This window comes from Anabrus simplex, chromosome 9 (assembly GCF_040414725.1).
Source record: "Anabrus simplex isolate iqAnaSimp1 chromosome 9, ASM4041472v1, whole genome shotgun sequence".
Lineage (NCBI taxonomy): Eukaryota > Metazoa > Arthropoda > Insecta > Orthoptera > Tettigoniidae > Anabrus > Anabrus simplex.
Genome location: NC_090273.1, coordinates 67,924,045 through 67,948,152, shown reverse-complemented (window position 1 = coordinate 67,948,152; position 24,108 = coordinate 67,924,045). Strand labels below are relative to the sequence as shown.

The 24,108-nt window shown below is 39.9% G+C and overlaps 1 protein-coding gene across 3 annotated transcripts in view; it reads left to right on the top strand.

Annotated features, from left to right (window-relative positions):
* Nucleotides 1-21,568, top strand: part of LOC136881125 (anaphase-promoting complex subunit 11) — a 293,130-nt gene extending 271,562 nt beyond the window's left edge. For all 3 annotated transcript variants that reach the window (XM_067153775.2, XM_067153773.2, XM_067153776.2), the window contains exon 3: nucleotides 18,351-21,568. In XM_067153775.2, coding sequence (XP_067009876.1) covers nucleotides 18,351-18,620 — 270 coding nt within the window. In that variant the 3' untranslated portion in view covers nucleotides 18,621-21,568. The remainder of the gene's footprint in view (nucleotides 1-18,350) is intronic.
* The last annotated feature ends 2,540 nt before the right edge of the window (nucleotides 21,569-24,108 follow it).

Sequence of the window (24,108 nt, the reverse complement as noted above, 5' to 3'; positions counted from 1 at the left end):
ATCCTCCTTGTCCTCCAGAGTCCTTTTTCTTGCTCTCCTTGACTTCCTTATCTTGGATTCCACTATAAACAGCTTTTATCCTCCATTTTGATCCGACGAACATCAAAAGCTTGAAACGCACTGAGAGAATTCCACCCTGGTTGGACCCCAGCTGTTCTAGTACCCTAATTCTGCCTGCATTTCCCATATTAACTGATAAAACAGCATCATATACTCCTGATTTTAAGTTTCTATATACAACAAAAATATTTTTAGGTACACGGATCCAAACAACACTGTTAAAAGACTCGTTTACATTTTGGGTTTTCCTGTGCAAACATTTCTTCAATAAATCGGGATAGGGAATATCCTTATAAATGGGCTTAATCCGAAGCATCACTTCTTCTGGAACTCCTAGTTTTTGTAGGTTTCCTTGTCTTTTTATGCGTGCACCAAGAACCACGATAAGCAACTCAGTAACCCGAAATAATAAGCTAACCTAAAAACCTTCAAGAAAAATCTGATATTGCTATCACTTGAAGTTGGATTAAAGAAATTATCCGTAAAAAATTATGAAGTTCGATTAAACGTATTCAGATCCTAGATATTATCTGTACATCATACGGTAGAATTATGTCTTAGAAAACTTCATGTTAGTTTGTTCTATTTTTCTGTCTAATCTTGGGCAAGTTTCGGTACTGTTGCCGTTTATACTATTTTGGATATTTCTGTTGCTGTGGGCAACTTTTCTTCATAAGATTTCGACTGATAAGAAGCCCCAACATATCCTGTGCGGTTCACTAATGTACGGTACTTGCATTTCCTAGAAAGTTATCAAAGAGTAAAATCCAGCCTGTAGTCAGAGGAGGGGAGTGGCATTTGTAAATGGGAGGGCCATGAAATCCAAAATTATGGGCACTTGTAACGCGATTTCGCTGGGAAAAAAAACGGTGCTCTATTGTACACATACCAAAGAATACTAAAATACTTTAAAATGAAATACGCATTTTTTTTTTTTTTTTTTGCAAAAATTGAGGTACGTACTCCCCTTAATTAAGGTATAGCCACAGCATTTTCCTGGTGTGAAAATGGGAAATCACGGAAAACCATAAACTCCTGAATACAAGCTCACAGCTGTGCGGCTTTAACTGCACGGACAACTCGCTCCGTAAACAGAATGTGACAGCGAATTGTGACAAAATTACATCCTCCGATGTATTGGGAAGAACATTTTTTTACAGAATTCCTTAACTGGGTCCATAACGTATATGGGGATAGATCGTTGTTTCTTTTACTTTGCCGTCGGTCTAGCTTTTGCTCTACATAATTGGAAACTTAAATTCCTGTCTTCATCCCGAGGTGGTGCAGCTCTTTTTACGCACAGCCCCAGTAGAGGTAAGTTACATATACCGTTTTAACCACATACCAGCCGTCCTGCCAGTCTTAAATTTCTGACAATACCGGGAATTGAACCCGTGCTCCCCAGCACGACAGCTAATAGCGCTAACCATTACACTACGGAGGTGGATTCTATATTATCCATATCCATTGGAAGCGAACTCACGTTGAATCGGACGACTGGTGTATTCGGATCCCACTGCCATTGTTATCGATTGCTCCCTGTGCGTATCAGTGATAGGTGCCGGACTCCGGATCCAAAGACTGCGGATGCAAACCCGATAGAGGTCGTCGGATTGTTGAAGGGCGGAAGAAAGTCCATTCAGTACTCCATGTCCTACGATGTCGGCATGTAAAAGATCTCTAGTGTTCATCCGAAAAATTAAAACTCAGTCATGGTTCATGGTGTGGGTTACTGTAGTCACGTCCTAGTTCGTGAACCATTGGCAACGGCTGAGTGGCCTAGTAAGTGGTCCTGAGAATCGGGATACCAGTTGCTATGGAATGGGAGTGGGCATCTCGGACATATTCTGAGTCATGGCCCTCTCTGTGCTCAGGTGGCTAGAACTATACAATTCACCGGTGGTCCATAACCCGTTAGAGGGGAGATCCTCACTTGGACTATGTGCAAGTAGGGTAGCATCCTGCTTCCTGAATTTACCGAGCTCAGAACATTTTAAGCAAGCCTCGGACCTATGGGAGTAACGGAGTCCCACTCCCATTTGACAGACGACGGACTCCTTGGAAACAACTTGGCGAAGAACGAAATGGAATTCGATGGTGAGCTATCAATATTAATGGGACTTATGGAAGAAAGAAAGTAGAACTAGCCGAGTCAGCAAAGAGGTTGCATCTGGATGTGCTAGGAGTAAGTGATATTCGGGTAAGAGGAGATAACGAGGAAGAGATAGGAGATTATATACTTGACGGGTGTTAGAAAGGGAAGGGCAGAGTCTGGGGTAGGGCTCTTCATCAGGAATACCATTGCACGCAACATAGTTTCTGTTAGGCACGTAAATGAGCGAATGATGTGGGTAGATTTGTCAGTTGGAGGAATTAGGACAAGAATTGTGTCCGTGTATTCACCATGTGAGGGTGCAGATGAGGATGAAATTGACAAGTTTTATGAAGCATTGAGTGACATCGTGGTCAGGGTCAACAGCAAGGATAGAATAGTGCTAATGAGCGATTTCAATGCGAGAGTTGGGAATAGAACTGAAGTATACGAAAGAGTGATAAGTAAATGTGAGGAAGATATGGAAGCTAATGGGAATGGTAAGCGTTTGCCGGACTTCTGTGCTAGTATGGGTTTAGCTGCAAGCATAAGGCTATTCGCCGCTACACATGGGAGGCTAGGGGTACCAGATCCATAATAGATTATATCTTAACCGACTTCGAATTCAGGATCTGTTAGGAATGTATGAGTTTTCCGGGGATTTTTCGATGACACCGACTCCTATCTGATCTGTAGTGAACTAAGTATCTCTAGGCCTAGGGTAGAGAAGGTAAAATCTGTCTGCAAACGAATAAGGGTAGAAAATATCCAGGACGAGGAAATTAGACAGAAGTACATGGATATGATTAGTGAGAAGTTTCGAGCAGTAGACAGTAATCAGGTTCAGGATATAGAAAGAGAATGGGTGGCATACAGGGATGCTGTAGTAGAAACAGCAAGGGAATGCCTAGGAACAACTGTGTGTAAAGATGGGAAAAGGCGAACATCTTGGTGGAATGATGAAGTGAAAGCAGCTTGTAAACGCAAATAGAAGGCTTGTCAGAAATGGCTCCAAACAAGGGCCGAGGCAGACAGGGATTGGTACGTAGATGAAAGAAACAGAGCGAAACAAATAGTTGTTGAATCCAAAAAGAAGTCGTGGGAAGATTTTGGTAATAACCTGGAAAGGCTAGGTCAAGTAGCAGGGGAAACCTTTCTGGACAGTAATAAAGAATCTTAGGAAGGAAGCGAAAAGGGAAATGAACAGTGTTTTGAGTAATTTAGGTGAACTCGTAATAGATCCCAGGGAATCACTGGAGAGGTGGAGAGAATATTTTGAACATCTTCTCAATGTAAAAGGAAATCATCCTGGTGGTTTTGCGAACAGCCAAGCTTATGGGGAGGAGGAAAATGATGTTGGTGAAATTACGCTTGAGGAAGTGGAAAGGGTGGTAAATAAACTCCATTGTCATAAAGCAGCAGGAATAGTTGAAATTAGACCTGAAATGGTGAAGTATAGTGGGAAGGCAGGGATGAAATGGCTTCGTACAGTAGTAAAATTAGCATGGAGTGTTGGTAAGGTACCTTCAGATTGGACAAAAGCAGTAATTGCACCTATCTATAAGCAAGGGAACAGGAAGGATTGCAACAACTATCGAGGTATCTCATTGATTATTATAGCAGGCAAAGTATTCACTGGCATCTTGGAAGGGAGGGTGCGATCAGTGGTTGAGAGGAAATTGTATGAATTGAAAAATGCTACGAGAGGAATAGGCAGTTGTGTTTGTTTCCTAGATCTAGAGAAAGCATATGACAGGGTACCGAGGGAAAAGATGTTCGCTATACTGGGGGACTATGGAATTAAAGGTAGATTATTAAAATCAATCAAAGGCATTTATGTTGACAATTGGCTTCAGTGAGAATTGATGGTAGAATGAGTTCTTGGTTCAGGGTACTTACAGGGGTTGTTAGACAAGCCTGTAATCTTTCACCTCTGCTGTTCATAGTTTACATGGATCATCTGCTGAAAGGTATAAAATGGCAGGGAGGGATTCAGTTAGGTGGAAATGTAGTAAGCATTCTGGCCTATGCTGACGACTTGGTCTTAATGGCAGATTGTGTTGAAAGCCTGCAGTCTAATCTTGGAACTTGAAAATAGGTGCAATGAGTAAGTATGGTATGAAAATTAGCCTCTCGAAGACTAAATTGATGTCAGTAGGTAAGAAATTCAACAGAATTGAATGTCATATTGGTGATACAAAGCTAGAACAGGTCGATAATTTCAAGTATTTAGGTTGTGTGTTCTCCCAGGATGGTAATATAGTAAGTGAGATTGAATCAAGGTGTCGTAAAGCTAATGCAGTGAGCTCGCAGTTGCGATCAACATTATTCTGTAAGGAGGAAGTCAGCTCCCAGACGAAACTATCTTTGCATCGGTCTGTTTTCAGACCAACTTTGCTTTACGGGAGCGAAAGCTGGGTGGACTCAGGATATCTTATTCATAAGTTAGAAGTAACAGACATGAAAGTAGCAAGAATGATTGCTGGTACAAACAGGTGGGAACAATGGCAGGAAGGTACTCGGAATGAGGAGATAAAGGCTAATTTAGGAATGAACTCGATGGATGAAACTGTACGCATAAACCGGTTTCGGTGGTGGAGTCATATGAGGCGAATTGAGGAGGATAGGTTACCTAGGAGAATAATGGACTCTGTTATAGAGGGTAAGAGAAGTAGAGGTAGACCAAGACGACTATGGTTAGACTCATTTTCTAACGATTTAAAGATAAGAGGTATAAAACTAAATGAGGCCACAATACTAGTTTCAAATCGAGGATTGTTGCGACGTTTAATAAATTCACAGAAGATTGCAGACTGAACGCTGAGAGGCATAACAGTCTATAATGTAATGTAATGTCAGTCATAGATCGACGAAGCGAGATCCAGTTTCTCTCATTTGATGGAGTAAAACAGAACGTCGAAATTAATACGTGGCCAATCTGAGTGGCGTCAAATTAAAATGCTGGACACGGTAGCTGATGCCATCCGATAATAATATATTACTAATACTACGTTATGCCCAACTAAAGAGCGTGGTTGTACTTATTTGGCTGTTGTCGTTGCCTTTTTCTTCTCCCAATATCTTCATATTCTCGCTGTGGCTTTTCTAGCGACCTTTTGACCAGGGTTTGTTGGCGGTAGTTCTTGGATGGTGTGTAAAGCTGTGATTGTCAACTCATTTTCTGAACTTAGATCTGTCTTAACACAGTGTCATCTGTGATGCCTATTCCTTACGATAGGGCAAGGTTCAGAATTATTTTGGTAAGTCTCTGGTTACTCATTCTGAAAATATGTCCATAAAATTTCAAACGTGTTTTTCTAAATGTGTCTGAGTTTTTCTCTGAGTGTTTACAGGTCTAGAGATTTCCTCATCTAGATTCTCCCTGTACACACTGGTCCAAAAATGTCCTTAAGATTTTTCTTTCTTGCTTTTCTACATCTTTAATCAATGATTTGCCCCCAGTGATCAGTGTTTCGGATTCAGGCTTGATTACGGTGTTGTAATGCCGTAATTTTGCATTTCGGGATATGGAATTTTTATATCTGTTCCAAGTGAGTCTGTATGCTCTTTGTAGTTTAGAGATCCTTCTTTGTTTGGTTCACTAGTCAGTCCTAAAGGTTGGACGAATTCTCCCAGGTATTTGAATTTATACACTTGGGATATTTGCAATATTGGGTTTTCATTGGTTGTCCAACTAGGTACCGAAGAGATCCTTCCATGTTGTGAGTAATGTGGTATGAGATTTGAAGTCCTGTTCTGTATGCAATTTCATTGAGTTTTTCAACGGATGCACACTCTTCGTGTGTTTTATTGGACACCACTGCTAAGTCATCAGCGAAGGCCAAACACAGTAAATTAATTTTATTTTCACGTAATCTGCCAAGGGTTATTCCTTTAACTTCTTTTTCGTAAGTCCTAATCACTTTTTCTAAAATAAGATTAAACAATAAAGGGGACAACCCATCTCCTTGTCCTTTAACCTTTGAAGCGGTGGCTCTTAATGTTTGCATGATTAATTCTCTTGTTTTCCTGTCTACTTTGAATTCTTCCAGTACACGGAAATGTGTCGTTCTGTCGATCAAATCACAGCTTGCCTGCTTTTATAAATTTGTAGGATGGTCTTGAGATTTTAGAATCTTCTGTGCACGACCTGCCTTGCCTGAACCCTGCCTGATATTCTTCAATCATGTGATCTGTTTGCATTTCAAGTCTCTTAAGCAGGAGTTTTGAAAGAATTTTGTAGATGACTGCTAGCAGGGAAATACCTCTGTAGTTTCTTATGTCAGTTTTATCCCCTTTCTTATGTAATGGGTGAATCATTCCACACTTAAAGTCTTTAGGAACTGTTTCACTGGTCCAGATACCTGTACGAATTTTATGGATATTCTGAGCGAGATTTCTGCCACCGAGTTTCCACATTTCGACAATTATACCAGCTTCCCCTGGAGCTTTGTTGTTTTGTAACTCGCGTTTTGTTCAACTTCTTCTATTGTTGGGGGCTCTGAATCTGGATTTTGGTTCTGATGTTTCGAAAGTGAGTTGGTCCCTTGGGGGGTTCGCAATTTAGAAGGTCTTTGAAATGATCTGCTGACAGTTTACAGTTATCTTCATTATTTGTTTCTAAAGTACCATTCCAGTCGTTTAAAACAGAGAGCGGGTGCCCTACAACTCGTCAGTTCCTCTTTAAAGGTTCTGTAAAAGTTTCTAGTATTGTTTTTATTGAACTCTTGCTCGATTTCTGCCAGTCTCCTCTGACCATAGTGATGTTCTTGGAATCTTATGATCTTTGATGTCTCCTTCTAGATTTTAATAAAGACATGCCACTTCTCTGCGGTTTTCTACGAATTCCAGTCTTGCCATGCTTTCATGCGGAGTCCTACTTTCACAGGATACAGAAGTAGAAGAAGAAGAAGAAGAAGAAGAAGAATCACTAAACTCCCTCGTCTTTCTGCTGAATGCTTACTTCCTGTATAATTTTCACTATCTTCCACATTGTGTTCAAAATCAGATCTGTCGCTGATAATGTCAATATGGAAAGCTGCAAGAAATTATCCTTCGTCGAAAGCTATATTTTCTCTTGAAATTCTCGCCGTCATAGTCCCTGGAAATATCCATTAACCTCAAGAAAAACATTCACTAGAGAGAGCCATAAAAGAAAAGGCCCATCTCTTATAACGACTGTTGGGGTACAGACTGCGCACTATATCTTCACAACGTAAGATTATTTATTCGAAAAATGATGGTACTGGTACGAACTTTTAATATTTATAAATAATAACTTTCACAAAGGAGACATGAATTGCATATGTTTTTGTCTTTATAGACAATGGAACATAAATGCTATCTCTAAAAAGTATTCGTCTTATTATTTCAGCACAGCTTTTGGATTTCATTACTTCGTAGGCTCACCTTTTCGGTCATTAACCTATACCTGTCTTCTTGGCATCTACTTCACCGAGTTTTCAATCGTATTTGTTAGAATTTTACGCCATTCCGTCAGTAAAACTGCATTTAAATCTTTTTTGTTAGAAATGGATTTGTTCTTGCCTTCGTCCATGGCAACCCACAAGTTCTCGATCGGAATGATGGGTACCTGAGGCGGGGTCCGCCACATTGAGGTATTATGAGCCGTGTGCTTTGGGTCGTTGCCCTGGGTAAAATTATATATCTTCCACATTTTTTGACCAGCTGATCCTTCAAGTACCGAGCTCGATAGCTGCAGTCGCTTAAGCGCGGCCAGTATCCAGTATTCGGGAGATAGTAGGTTCGAACCCCACTGTCGGCAGCCCTGAAAATGGTTTTCCGTGGTTTCCCATTTTCTCACCAGGCAAATGCTGGGGCTGTACCTTAATTAAGGCCACGGCCGCTTCCTTCCCACTCCTAACCATCCCTGTCCCATCGTCGCCATAAGACCTATCTGTGTCGGTGCGACGTAAAGCAACTAGCGATCCTTCAAGTTCTAAATATTGCCATAATCTCCATTATACTTTCAGTACCGAGCGAGTTGGCCGCGCGATTAAGTGTGCGAAGGTCTGAGCTTGCATTCGGGAGATGATGACAGTAGCAGTCAAGTTCCTTTCTTCCGTCTCATTTTTCTCCACTTTGCCACTCTCTCATCAGTCTAGAAAACTTTAAATTTACTGTCGTCCCTAAAGACTACGTTTTTCCCAATTTTATTGGTTTGTGCCATGTGTTCGTCTCTTCTATTTGTTTTATATATACATATGGCTTTCTGTGGGCTGTTTATCCATGAAAGCCAGCTTCGTAGAGGACACCCCTTACTGCATTCTCTGAAACACTCTTTCCTAATTCATTGGCGACCCCTACTTGAATTTTTAGTCAAGATGCATGGAGGCCCATTTCTTTGAGCGTTTTAGTTCTTTTTTTATTAAACCTGTATTCCATAATGCTTTTCACTGTTGTGATTGGCCTCCAGATATTTTCACTTATTTCTCTATAGCGTTCACCTGCCTTAAATTGACGTATTACAATTCGTTTTTCCCCTCTGCTATCTCCTTGCTTTTTCGTTCCATTCTCTTCTACGCATTGTTTTTCCATCGCCGTCTACTATGCTCTATTCCCCTGTGGGTGGGGGCGGTAGAATAACACCCACGGTATCCCTTGCCTGTCGTAAGAGGCGACTAAAAGGGGCCCCAAGGGCTCTCAACTTGGGAGCGTGGGTTGGTGATCACGGGGTCCTTAGCTGAGTCCGGGCATTGCTTCCTCATACTTGTACCATGTTCCTCACTTTCATCTATCCTATCCGACCTCCCTGGGTCAACTCTTGCTCTTTTCCGACCCGGGCGGTATTACAGCACGTGAGCCTAGGGAGTCTTTCATTTTCACGCTATTCGTGGCCCTTGTCTTTTTTTGGCCGATATCTTCATTTTTCAAAGTGTCGGATCCCTTCCATTTTTCTCTCTGATTAGTGTTATATAGAGGATGATTGCCTAGTTGTACTTCCTCTTAAAACAATAGTCACCACCACTATCACCACTACTATGCTCTAGTGTTTCTACACACACTATACTGTCTTCACTGTAACAAGTCTGTATTGGTCCTGTGGGGGCTGCTGGCTAATCTGTGGCATTTGTATTACTTCACTCAGGCGAATTCGTATTGGAGGATGGAAGTTCTCTATATTTGTTCTATTTTAATTAATGTGAGAAAAGTGACGTAAAATGAAAGTTTTTCAAAACTACGACGGCGTTTTAAGAACATTAACTATGGGATTAAATTGTCGTCGTTGTGCCATTGTATGTTATGCTTATACAGTATTTAGGCTGAAAATTCCGTTGGTTCACAGGCTAGTACTTCTTACACCTTAGAGCCACTGTAGGCGCGTTATCAACAGGCAGGAAGTTACAGTGGAACTTGTGTGAACGTTCACTTGTAAATGGGATAGGGAGGGAAGCAGCTATTGGTAACTGAATGTCCTTCTTGGTGTGAAACATGCTGAAAGGACAATCCAGTTTATGATCGCGTCTGCAGCTCGACGCGCACCATATTACCAGTTGAGGAACTGTTACAGAGTTACTCGAATTACATCTCTAAAAAGACGAGAGCGAATCATACTCAGAATATCGGCTCTCAGTACCAGGACTTGACCTTCAGATCTTCGGAAAGTGTATCTTTTCTGTCCCCTCGCAGAATACGATTTAACGTGACAGTGCGTCATATTCACTTTCTCCACTCCATGAACTAGATCATTAGCTACCGCTTTAATTTGCGCTCGCCATATTGCCAGCGTATTAGTTACATTTCTTCATTTTTTCTTCCTCATACGAGCAGCCACCTTCATTCAGTTTGGGAACCGGAAAGTCCACGTCGGCTTAACTTTCACTTCCGCACACAACTGGTTAAAATCGCAGATGAAGTATTATTTCGGCGGAACTTGAACTATACCTGTTGACATATTTCCAGCGACTGATATTGTAGAACAGCGATGGTTTTCCTATAAAATCTACTTTCTTGGTCTCCTAAGTGGACCCCTGCCATAGAAAAATTGGAGGCCAGCGTTGAGTTGCTCGGTTCCGATCCATTGCAGCTTTCATGAACTACTCGAAACGTAGTTTTATTACACTTTAATAAATATAATGTTACATAAAGGCAAAGGTAGGCGTTTATACAAGTGGAGGCACATGCTTCTCCTAGTGCACTGTCGCTGCATTGTCCTACATAGGAGGCTTTCAGTGGTGTCTCAACGGCACACTAGCCGCCAGGTGTAGCATTCCAACTGATGAGCCCACTGCTATACTGGGGCGAAACGCTGGTGATTTCACGATTGAAAAAGCCTAAAGAGCTTAATGTTTTAAATATAATGTTGTTGATTTTACATCCCACGAACTTCGTTTACGGTTTTCGGAGACGCCGAGGTGCCTGAACTTCGCTCCGCAAGAGTTATTTTACGTTCTACCGACACGAGGGTATTTGAACACCTTCAGATACCACCTGACTGGGCCAGGATCGAACATGCCGTCTGAGCTACTCATCCCGGCGCTTTAGAAAATGCTCGGATGTACTGTTAGCTGTGCGTACTTTCCTAATCCTTGTGCCCGTAAATTACAGATTGGCAATGCAGTAAAAATACCAGACAATTTGGGCATCTTCAGACTTCCTTACCCCCGTCCCCAGCTTTTACTACTTCTTGGGCTCTTGTCCATTTTACTGGGGTCGGTACTGATGTGGATTAGGCCTTGTTTTACGGCTAGATGTCCCTACCTGACGCCAACTCTATAATTGCTATTGCTTGTTTCCGTTGTGATTGGTAATGGAGTGTGTTGTATGTAGATGAAGATTATTACGACGAACCACGAACACTCATTCCCCGAACCAGAGGAATTAACTGCAGGGGAATCGATCCTGGAACCCTATAAACCGAAGGCAGTACGCTGCGCGTTCCACCAGTTTCACTTTTATATCCTTTCACTGATCTTTCAGCGTGTTTGTAACACTTCAGCTTACTTTTAAACATTTCAGATTTCGTCTGCACCATCTAACATTCTGAAAAGAAGTATACGATATTGAGAAAGAAAACTACAGCCTTTTAGTATAGCCGTTGATTTTGGCGAGGAAAATAAATATCTCAGAATCATCTGTCCACGCTATTTGGTAACGCCAAGGATAGATTATTTGTGTTATAAGTGCATAATATTACTCTCAGAAACTCGTGATATTTGTGTCAAGGTTGGTGTCCTTAGATCACCAAGTTACCCTTGGCGGTTTCTTTATGTCAGGCTCATCTCTTTCATTTTATTTACACGCCTTCCCTTTGTAGACACTTTTCCACCACTCACTCTTCCCTGACATATCCCATAAGTTTCCAGAAACGAACGGCAAGACCACTCGTACAATGGCCTCTGGCATGTGAATTCGGTAGACTTCTCTCCTCCGTTCTGTGTAGTTTTATTTCTGTCGGCCGATATAGTCATTCTCCAAGAGCTAAGAGTATGCACTATATTTTCCTTCTGCTATTTTGTTACGCAATTAGATCCTTCGGAACACCTAACCGCTTATCATCATGATATCAAATAGTTCCATGTACCATTTCCTGGAAAGTAAGTAATCATCACAGCTATGCTGCAACACTGAATAAATCACCGGTGGTGCTGTTTTGTACCACGCTTTCAAGTTTCTACTTTCGGGAGGTAAGGCGTCTCCTGCCTCCCACCCCCACCCCACCCCACCCCCCTCCAAAAAAACTTCTCCTCCTAGATGTTAAGTTCCCTTGAAACGTGGAGTTTGGTAGTCTTCGGAGGCTGCTGAGGCACTAAATCTGGAGAAGGTGGTAGATGGTTTTATGTCAAGAAATGAGATGAGAAAGCGGGCATTCCTTCAGAGAACTCCATTTCCGAATGGGACTGTTCAGGCGGTACGCTAGAGCTTTTCACATTTCGTATCATGAAATGCATAATATAAGTACTCTAATGGGATATTTATTAAGAAAATGTATTTATAAAGCAAGTTTTAATTTTTTTACTTGTGATTATTTTTGATAGCTTCGTACATAAAACATTCCTTCAAAATATCTGCTGTATTTATGAATCATGTTCTGTTTTTCTGTCTCCTTGTGAATATTATTGAAAACTCCGTACATAAAACTCGTTCAAAAATGTATTTGAGAAGCAAGTTCTATTATTGTTTTGCTTTTTTTTTTTTTTTGTGTGTGAATATTGTGATTAGGCCTATAAAGTAATGTTTTTATTAATGACTGTTTATCAAATAATTGCTGTTAATTTAAAAATAAAATTTAATTTAAGCGTTGACTATTAAAGAAAGAAGAGATGGCGTATGAATAGCTGTTTAATGTAATGATGAATAGCTGTTTTGAAGGGTCTGAAGGTAACAAAATAATAGATTGGAAATTTGTTATGAGGGCTGCCTAGCCAAGCCTTTAAAGGCGTTCTTAGTTCGCACACTACGACGACTCCTCTTTGGAAGGCGAGAAATTTATAGAGATGATGATTTCCACATCTGGAGAATCACAGGGCCGTGGAGTTCACTCAACCTGCAACAGAAATGAGTACTAGGGTATTTCCTAGGGGCAAAGGTGTCCGGGTGTGGAGCTAACCACTCTCATCTGAAGGGGCGGTCACAGCTATGGGGTCGCTAGAATCGCTCAATCGTTGGGAGGTAGATCGACTGTACGTCAAAAATAAACAGCGGTTTGTACCATTGGTCCTTATCAACGAGAAAATTGCCCTTTAAATTAACATTGGGCGTCTCGTCTGCCACGGCTTGACAAATTTTTATAAGAGACAAAGAAAGAAACTGTTTTATGTTTTACAACAAAACAAATTAGTAATTTTTTTAATAAATGCACTCGTGGTATGAATTACTTTGATAAAGTACTATTTACAGTGTTATCTCTACAAGTTTTGTCGTATCTTCCCTTGGCAGTTTCATAAATTACTTTCATTTGTTGCAGAATAGCTTACCTGTGTACGATCTTTATACAAATGCATTATGACTGAGGCATCTATTACTGGGCGAGTTGGCCTTGCGGTTAGGGCCCCCCGCTGTGAGCTTGCATCCGGAAGATAGTGGGTTCAAATCCCACTGTCGGCAGTCCTCAAGATGGTTTTCTGTGGTTTCCCATTTTCACACTAGGCAAATGCTGGGACTCTACCTTAATTAAGGTCACGGCCTCTTCCTTCTCACTCCTAGCCCTTTCCTATCCCATCGTCGCCGTAAGACCTCTCTGTCTCGGTGCGACGTAAAAGCAAATTATTTAAAAAAAGGGCATTAGAACGTGGACACATTTTTGTTATATAATTCGTGGAACATTATACCGTATATTTTGTAAAATAAAAAATTACGTAAGCGTCAATGAATACCGGCGATTTTAAGCCACTTAAAGAAAGAGAGAGGAAAATGGGAAAATAAAATAAAAGTAAAATTAAGAGGCTGGCACTCCTGGAACCCGAGAAAACCGCGTGGAAATCACGATCGCTAACCACTGGTCCATCGGAGCTACAGATGCTTGCATGCAAATTGCAGACACGTAGGCAGGATGTTTTTGCATGCGTAATATTTCAAAGCTGCAGTACTTTCATATTATTGGGCTGTGTGTTCATATAGCTGAGCGATTCCCAACCGCGAAAATGCATAAAACATCTTTTGAACGTTGGTGTTCTTAGCTTAGTTCCAGACTCATGTAAACAAGCATGAATACATACCACTGATTTCCGTCCATCTATCAGTCGTTCCCTCCGTTCTCATCTGACACATACGATTGGATCACAAACCCTTTCATGGAGTACCCTAGCAGTTAAGATAATGTAGTCAATCTGAAAGAGCAATTGGCTGAACCGAAATGTGATCGGAAATTAAAAGTTGAAATCATTGAACATTGATGTGACGTTGCAGTATTTTGGTTATCGGTGAGTTTCCTGCAATCTCGTAGAAAGTTTCGAACGTATTACTCCAGTTCTCCACATCTTATTTATGTGAACAAACGTGTTCCTGTTGACAAACAGCGAAAGAGGCTTTTGTCCGCGGAAGGAGAACCTCATGCTTTCGTATCAAAGTTGCGGCCTAGAATACAGTTATTGTACTCCAAGAGACAAACCCAAATATCACATTAAACTTTGTGTCAACAAAATGTGTTTAAAGAACTGTTTACCTTTTTAACTGAGAATTGATTTTCAGAAATGCTCTGCAGAGGCAGTATTTGTCTAAATTCCCTTTATTTGAAATGCTCTCTTAATGAAAATGCTGCTTCTGTTAATTACATTTTTGTAGGTTGTAAAATTATAAATATTGTTGTAAAATGTTAGTGAAAATAGAACATCTAAACTGTTTTCTTGAAAACATACTGCATATAATACGTTTTTATAACCGTGAAACGCCACAGACGTGTACATAGAAAAGGTTTCTTCCTAAGTATCAACTACGATGGGACTAAGTGTGGACGTTATTGTTTTATTAATATTGCATAACTGTTTACAGTGTGTTTACGATACTACTCTTGTTTTATTCTAATAAACTATTATTATTTCACCTAACTTTTTTAAACACAAATAAATACACGAAACGTAGCTACCATATATATGTAAAAAGTTTTCTAAAAAACAGCTTACCGGGCAAGTTGGGCCGTGCGGTTAGGGGCGCGCGGCTGTGAGCTTGCATCCGGGAGATAGTCGGTTCGAATCCCACTGTCGGCAGACCTGAAGATGGTTTTCCGTGGTTTCCCATGTCCACACCAGGCAAATTCTGGGGCTATACCTTAGTTACGGCCACGGCCGCTTCCTTCCCACTCGTAGCCCTTCCCTATCCCATCGTCGCCATAAGACCTATCTGTATCGGTGCGACGTAAAGCCAATTGTAAGTTCCAAGTTCAGCCTCCATCGGTGTGCGGGGCAGAAGAGGTGAGAACGAAACTCCAAAAAGACCGAGATTAGTGTTGAATTCACAGTTTTCGGGTTCGCTAGACTTATAGGTAGGGACCTGCGTTTTTCGCGTTTGCGATAACACCGACTTTTAAAAAAACATTCCCTAAAATGTTTGGGATACAGTTACCTATACATAACGTTGTTAACAATTCGAAAATTGGACAGATTTATTTCGCGAAATAAAGCGAAATGAGACAAATACGCGAATATGTCAATTTTATGAATTTTATATGCATAAGTGTTTAGTCCAGTATTCAGCATTAACAGAAATGTAAATTCAGCACTAGTGGAAAAAGTGAAGTTTATTCCATTCTTTAAAAATGAGAATGATTCAGTGATCACAAAAGGGTACAGCGAACTTCAAGAACAAACCAATCAAATTCAAAGATGGAAAAATAAATATTGTGACAGTTCTGATTAGTTTGGTTGACAGTCATCCTGCGTTTAGTGGAAGAGCTCTCCAATCACTGTGGTAACCATGTGCTAATGTTGACTGTGAACGTTTCTCTTCTTGCTGCTCAGGAGTTTTGAGCGACTTGCGTTGCAACAGGAAAGTGGCAGTGTTCTTTGACAGTTAGAAAAAAAATTATTTTTCTTTCATATTATGCCTTCTTGAGTGATAATTGAACGATAAAAATGTGTGTCTGTGTCTTTAAATAAAACTACATATAGTTCTTCGATAATTTATTTACATGAAAAAGCACCTTTAAAGTCCCAAAATATGATAACATGATTAAAAATAACGCGAAATTCTTAAAAAAAATAACCCTGATTTCCACCAAAAAAGAAAACGAAAAATGCATGTGATTCTCCCAGTGACAGCAGAAACCGTGTACGTCAAATCCATAGCGTGATGTGTAAATACATACGATTACTTATTGTTGTTATTTATTCGAAAGGATCAGCTACTTCCCACACAATATGGATTGCCACAAGGAAGAAGTTCGACGCTAAACAATATCATCTAAAACGTTATATAAAATACATAGTAACTCTAAAACTACAAAATACTTCGTAAATATCAATCAGCGTCACGTCACTTCACACGTAATTAACAGGTAATACACATTCTTTAAAAAGACGTTCAAGGAAGTACCTGGGCAGCGCATAGAGCAATTTAATTTCAAAGACAAATTATCTGACCTATTTATAACGAATGCTGCGAAGCAGCACGGGTTCTCTAATAATATACGGTATATATATATATTTTTTTTGCTAGGGGCTTTATGTCGCACCGACACAGATAGGTCTTATGGCGACGATGGGATAGGAAAGGCCTAGGAGTTGGAAGGAAGCGGCCGTGGCCTTAATTAAGGTACAGCCCCAGCATTTGCCTGGTGTGAAAATATACGGTATAAATACGCTCCTTTTTCACACTTTTGAAGTTCTGCTTAACAATGGCAAGGTAACGATGCAAGGGCAGAGTTCGCGCATGCGCTGTACAGCCATTGACAACTGTCCGTGTGTCGCTTTTGACTGAGTAGGTCCTCCGAAAAAACGTGTTCTGCATTAGACTAGAATTACGATTGAGTTGGGCTACTATGCAGCACTTTTTTGTATTTTACCTTTAAACTATATGCCAGACAGGCAGGATTCGTCAAGGTTTAGATAAATGTTTCTTGGGTTCCCCTAAACAAAAAAAAGAGGTTGAGAACGCTGGGTTAGCTGCTCAGTCGTGACTACATTAATGACTGTACTAACTATAGGGAAGTCTGTTTGGGTCCTAGTGATTTGCACGCCCCAGATGCCGGATGTAGTTTCTTCACCACGTGTCGCTCGTTTCCCCACGACAGGTGATTTCAGCCCCTCATATAGTTATATATAACTTACTTCCTTCCCCAGCATGACTTTGAGATCGGGCAACTGCATGTTGTCGCTGTATAACAACAGTCCTATGTTGTTATTTCCGTGCTGTTCACGCTTCTCGTAGGTTTTATTTAAGACAGTTAAAGGGGTAAAATTTCAGTTTATATTTACTATTTGAGCACCACCTGCGTACGTAAAATCGTAACGTTAGGAGAGGTCCTCAGGAACCCTCCCGAGTCGTTCGTGGCAGTGACGACAACCAGTCTGGCATTCGTCGTCGTCCTACTGTTGTTATTATTCCGCCGCTTTTCTCTACATCCTGCTGGGGTCGCGGGTGTGATTTGGTCAATTTTACAGCCCTACAGTCCTGTATTCACTACTGCGTGTGGACAAACACAATTAAAATCCCCAAACCGGCCTCTCAACCGAAGACTTCGACGCTCACCCTTCAGCTTAGTTTGGCATTGTTGCTGCTTCTTTGCGACAAACTGTTCTGCTGTCTTTGCTGTCAGGAACCAGAGGTCTTGTCTTCATCTTTTGCCACTGTGATGGTACCAGATTTGCTTACATTTCCATTTACACCTCTTTCATATCACTTTTCTTTTCTTACTCAGTTCCTTCATTCTTCTTTGAGGGATCGAAACTTTTTGCTCCTTCTTAATGTTCGTGGTAATTATTGTTTAAAGACACAAATGTTCATTTTTAAGTACATGTTAATATCATCAACTAATGTTGCAGAAAGAAAGGGAAAAGATAGAGGCCTTCAAAATGTGGTGTTATAGAAAGATTCTTAAGGTGAGATTGCTCGATCGGATCACATAGGAAGAGGTGTTAACCCAGTACATGTCATATTTGACTATAAGAGAGACGTTTTGAGACACGGATGACTTGTTCATTTAGATTCGGAAGAAGGCGTATGGGATACAAATGGCGAAGGGAGACCAAAGGATCAGTATGACAAACAGATTAGGATGTGAGAGTTATGTAGCGATAGAGAGATTGGCTATTGATAAGATAGTGTGGAGAACTGCATCTAACTAGGCAATCAGTACCTTGACATTCACAATACTGTGTCTCCTCAGAAGGCTGGGGAGTGTTTACCGTAGTCATTGTGAGGTGATGTGCGTGATGACTAACCTAGATGAGTACAGGAAGAGCTGGCCTGTTTCCATACGAGAGACTGGCAGGTTAAATCTGAAGGGCCAGCCTGCCAGTAGTGGGAAGGCTGGTATGTAGATTGGAAGTGTGGGTTGTGAAAGAGCAAGGTGAGATGGAGTGGAGAAATGCAGGACTGGTGACAAGGAAAAAATAACTTAAAGCATGAATAGTATTAGTATAAAATTTTAAAAATATCAAAAATGATGTGTTTTAACAAGTTATCTGTCCTTTAGAATTAAGAAATACATCTCAAAAACATTTTCCCTGACACCACTTAATAAATTCACTACTTTTTGAAGCTGGAGTGTTATTCTAACTGTTCTGTATTCCTTTCCTTACAGTTCGGTCTGCGCCAGCTGGATCTCTCTCTTCTCTCTCAGCTGTGGTCGCTCAACGAGTCGATCCAAGAGTTCCGACAGTTGCTGCAGGAGCAAGAAGACTCGGCTGCTCTGTCACCTCCTTCACCATCCTCGGCTGATGAAGGAGAGGAGTTCTATTCTCCATTGCCCCGTTATCATGCCCCTCCTGGCCTGCAGCTTTCAGCTGTTCCTGAACAGTATCGTTTGTCCAGCAGCTCGTCACAATCTAGTATAGAATATGGCAATGTGTGAGTCTTCCACAATGTACAGTGTGTGTGAATCTGGAACATTTTGTGAAATTTTTATTGGAAGAGAATTTACTGGTTGTGCAAGTTTTGAAATAAATCTTGTTAGAAATGAATGATGAAAACTAGAGGCCAGTAGTGAATGATGGTATTAGTTATTTGCCTGTACTTCACTGTGGTGAGAAATGTATGAAAATTATTTAACTTTGCTGTGAAGTGACTTGCTTTTAACCAAAGAAAAGTTAGTCTTGTTTTGTAGAAATATTGTTTAGTGACTCATGTACTGTAGGCTTCTTCTCATCTGAGAATATTAATTAAAAATAGGCAGACAGTACCCTCAGTTAGCCCATTGGACTTGAATATAACTTGTATAACTTAGAACATTTCTATTTGATGAAATATATTTAAAGTATTAAGCTCTTACATTCACACATAAATCTGTTAATTTTGTCTGTAACTCTCATTAAGTAGTGAAGAAAGAATTGTAGAAATTTGCAAGCATGCTCCAGGATGTAGCAAATCCAAAATTTACAGGGTCTTTATTTTATGAGTTTAAAAATCCAGAAGCATGGCAAATTGCCACATTGAGACCTGGCTGCTAGAAGCTATCTGTGCACTACTTGGCGTCAGATAACATTCATAGATAGCTATTTCTAGTTAAACTAAAATACTAAAAACTGACTTGGTGTAGAAGATGATGCTCAAATGAACATCCCTCAGCTCTCAAACATGTTTGACATCTCGTTAACATATTTACAAACACTCAACGAGTGTCATCCTGTGAGATGTTCAGCTTAATTCTTCAAATGTTCTCCTGTAGTGTTTCTCTTTTGTGAGGGTTGTTGATGCCAGGCAGTTTGTTAGAGAATTGAAACTGGCAGATCTTGACGGATGAATACTTTGCTTAGCACTCCACAATGAAAACATGATCTAATGTAAACATCACTTTTTTAAGAAATGCTATACTAAATAAACACACACGAAACTAAACTTCCAAAATACATGTATTAACACTGGAACTATGGTAACAGTACTAATCTCTTGCCAAAATCAGTAAGGTGACCTCATTTATCAGTTTCGCTCAACTGCCCTCTAGAGGCTCAAATAAATCGGCTACACTTGGTGAGGTCACCATGCATCTAGCATCGTGCCAACCTTACACAGCTTAAAAATAAAGATTGTGTATATTTAAAAGGGAGGAACAACTTATCTAATATCTCTTGTGAAGAGTTTTGAAGACTAAGGTATTCCGTAGTTGTGTGGTACAAGAGTGGAGAATTTTTTCTTTACACTCAAGAACGTTACCAGGAGAGCATACGTACTACGCTCTTACTACATTAATATAAGATGGCTGACCAGTTGCTGCTGGATTGCTAGCCATTGAGTGTGATAGTGCAAGCAATAGCTCAGTACAGTACTACTTTGCACAATGTCTGTCCTTATCTCAAAAATTCTCTTCCTTAGAATTAATGCATAATGAGATAGAACATAGAGAGTAAAAAAACTCTTCAAGCTGCAAGCTAAGATTCCAGTTATGTATCAGCATCATTTCCTTATCCTAGAATTTTAAGTCTCCAACAATTTGTAATGAAACATTACTCTACTTATCCCTATTCAACTGAGTGGTAACTGGAATTTACTTTGGGTATAAATTTGTTAAATATACTGTTCTTATTCCAGTTGCACAATTCTAAATTATTTATCTAATTTCAAGAAGTTTGTGCAGATTGTGGTCACTTCCAATTAATGTTCAACACACTTAATGATTTCTAAAGAAGAAAAAAATAGACAACAGTAATATACTGATAAATCTTAAGGAAAAATAACTCTTCATTATTAAGGCTGCAGCTTCAAGTTGAGTGCTGTATCTTTGGTTTATTTATAAAATATAAAAAGTTGTGTGTATAAAACATGCTTCTTTCCAGATTTTATGGATTATCTGACAGAATTCATGGTTTTTCATATCAGCTGTCTGCAATACTAAGAAATACTTGTACTGTGTACTAGAAATAAAAAGCTGCTTATGAACTGTACACACAAAATGTGATATTTATTTAAATAAAAGTACAGTTAGTTCATCTGAACAAGAAAATTTGTTGTCTTAAAAATATACTATTAATGGAAAAGTACTTTTCATTGCTCTGACAGACTTCATTTTGTAGACTGATGTCTTCTGACTCTTGTTTACTACTCTGTATGTTCCTTCAGCACTAATATCATTTCTAATCTCATAGCTTGAATTGACACTTCACCTTCTGCCACATATTTTTTGCACAAACATCTACTGCAGGCAGTGTCTTCCTAATTTACGGAACTATCATAGATTGTATTTATCTGATGACTTTCTCTTGCACAGCAAGAAATTCTCAGACACTTGAAATTATTTCCGTTGTACCAATTGTTATAGATGGACCACAGCGAATGGGTGATGAAGTCTTTCAAATCATTCTTTAAACTAAAATAAGTAGGAGAGTCCTTTGAGAGTGAACTCACATTATTTCTATTAAATTCATACCAATGGGTTAAAAGAGTACTTTCATAATATTTTAAACAAATATTTGTTTCAAAGATGTGATGATATGTCATTGTAATTTTTTACAGTATATAAGCATGACTTTTGCAGAAAAATATTGTAACAGGCTAATTCATATGTAGAATATGGCATGATGAATTACTTTGTATCTTTTGTGGTTGTGAAATAGACTGTACTAGTAACAAAATGCATAACTTTCACTTGGTAGTAGTGTGATGAAATTACTCAATACTCACATTAACAAATATGCTCAAAGACTGCTGGTGATGTGTTGTAGATAATGATTCAAACATTCCATTTGGATACTGATACTACTGGATACTACAAATACAACTTTTGTCTTTATAAGTGATCATGATCAGTAGTAGACAATGTTTTAATCAGGATTGTATTCGTGCTAATAAACTACTTCTAGTGATTTATTTGTTGTTCGATTGTTTTGTTTCTGCTGTTGATCATTTACTTACAAGGGAGGTGTCGCATACAACATGCCGAACCTATTTTCAAACTTGGTGATATAACCGATGTCCTACATAAAGACAACATGCAAAAGAATTAGCTGTCTCTTTGCACTGCAAGGGTTGGAAACCGAAGCTGGATGACCAGACAGAAAACCAGAGTAACTGGACAGCCCTACCTGATTGGTGAATCTTGTCTCACGGTTTTCTGTTCACTGTTCCACTGCTGGCTTTTCCACAGTGAGGGCGGTACAGTCCAATCTGTAGCGACTAGCATAACTTTCCTATTGCTTATATGCATAATTCAGGGGTATATTTTTGGTCATGCAGTGGAAACTGGTAGCTTATATTTTGCATGTGGACTTCTCATAGCACATCAGTTATGTTACCAAAGTTTCAAGGTAGGTTTCGACATGAAGGGTGAGACACTTCCCTTGTAGTTTTCTCCCAGTTGATCATAAATCCTCCTCTGCAATTTCTTCTTTCACTTCTTTCAAATTTTCCGATAGAAACTTACAATTACATAAAATCAGCTTCATGGTCTGTATCGCACTTACACAGATTCACAACTAAGTATTTTTTATTTTCCACCTTGTTGATACACTAAAATGCTTACGGCAACTTATTGGTTAAAAGTGGTACATGTTTCGTATATTATAAACATCTTCAGCCAGTCCTTAAGGACACTTCCTCTGAAGATATTATATGAATTTTTCATCTAAACAGTGTTATGTGGCTGCCTTAAGCAATTTAGTGTATTGACAAGGTGGAAAATAAAAAAAATACTTAGTTGTGAATCAGAAATTTACAACTCTTTCCCAACATTGTGATGTCCTCAACAAAGGCAAAGTTTTGCATAGTTCTGTTGAAGATGGTTCTTCCTGGAAGGTAGTTTTCTCCTAACTGCTTCGATATCGTTGATAAGGAATTGCCTAGCTCCAGTCCCAGCTTTATTTAGAACTACTTCGAATATAATAGCTGTCTGCTGAGGATACCATTTTCAACAACTGTGGTGTTTCATTCTAACATCGAGTCATTAAAGATCAATCGCGATCTCTTCCAAGGAAGCGAAACGAAGGACTTACTGGAACATATATATGTTAAGTCTCCAGAGAGAAAAAAATCAAAATATCCTCTCTCTGCTGACGGAAACTGCACTTGTACCTCGATATAGTTCTTTCCGAACCTCGATATAGTTCTTTCCGAATCCCGCTCCTTACCATCAGGTAATATACACAAAACTAATGTTTGGAACTGAAAGTCATGTCATAACCTCGGTGCAGCCGGAACTATCGAACGTAGATAAAATCAGGATGAAATATTAAAAGTAGGAGTTGTGACAAAGGCGTCGAGAAATATGCCTACAACATATAAAGACCTCAAACTCACATGCAAACGATGTCCTGTATCCTTTTATTTTTATCCGGTCCTGCCATTGATATCAAATAATATATTTTTTATTGATTCCGTCTGCTACATTACATCACTCGTTGCCTCGTAAAACTCGTGATTAACTTGATGTGAACGTCTTTTATAAGTGCCGACAACAGCAGAATTTGTTGTCGTACACTTTGACTCACCGAGCAAGTTGGTCGAGCGGTTATTGTCGCGCAGCTGTGAGCTTGCATTCGGGAACTATTGGGTTCCAGCCTGTAGTTTCCAGTTTTCACACCAGGTAAATCCTGGGGCTGTACCTCAATAGGCCAAGGCCGCTTCATTCTCACTCAAGAGCTCTAACTTCGCCACTTAATAAGACACAAATAAATAAATAATCCATAGTCGCCATAAGACGTATGTGTCGGTGCGATGTAAAGCCAATTACGTATTCACCTAATAAAATATGTTAAAAATTAAAATATTCAAGCTCTCAATCATGACATTACCAGCGTTTCGCTCCAGAGTTGCAGTGGGCTCATCAGTTGATTGCCACACCTTTCCAAAACGCTGGCGGCTAGTGCGCCGTTGAGACTCCCCTGCAGCCTACTTTGTAGGACAACGCAGTTTCCTTGTGGAAACTTTATTTTTGATGTTCTGCTCAACACTCTGTCCTCCCAATTGTGATATCTAATATAAAACACGTTATTGCATTGTCTTCCATTTTTCTCCATATCTTCTTCGTCGTCTTATGGGTTTTTCCTGTTCATGGAGGGTCGACGTTTCTGGCAAGATGTTCCCATTTTCTTCTTCCCGAAATATCATTCTCCGTCAACTGCTACTCCCTGTCCAACTCATTGGCTGGTCAGCGTTGAGGCCTTCGATTCACAGAGTCCCGGGTTCGATTCCCGACCGGGTCGGGGATTTTAATCGCCTCTTAATTCTTCTGGCCCGAGGACTGGGTGTTTGTGTTTGTCCCAACACTTTCCTCTTCATATTCAGACAACACACTATTCTACTAACCACCACGGAAACACGCAATAGTGATTACATCCCTCCATATAGGGTTGGCGTCAGGAAGGGCATCCGGTCGTAAAAACTGCCAAATCCACATGTGCGACACAGTCCGC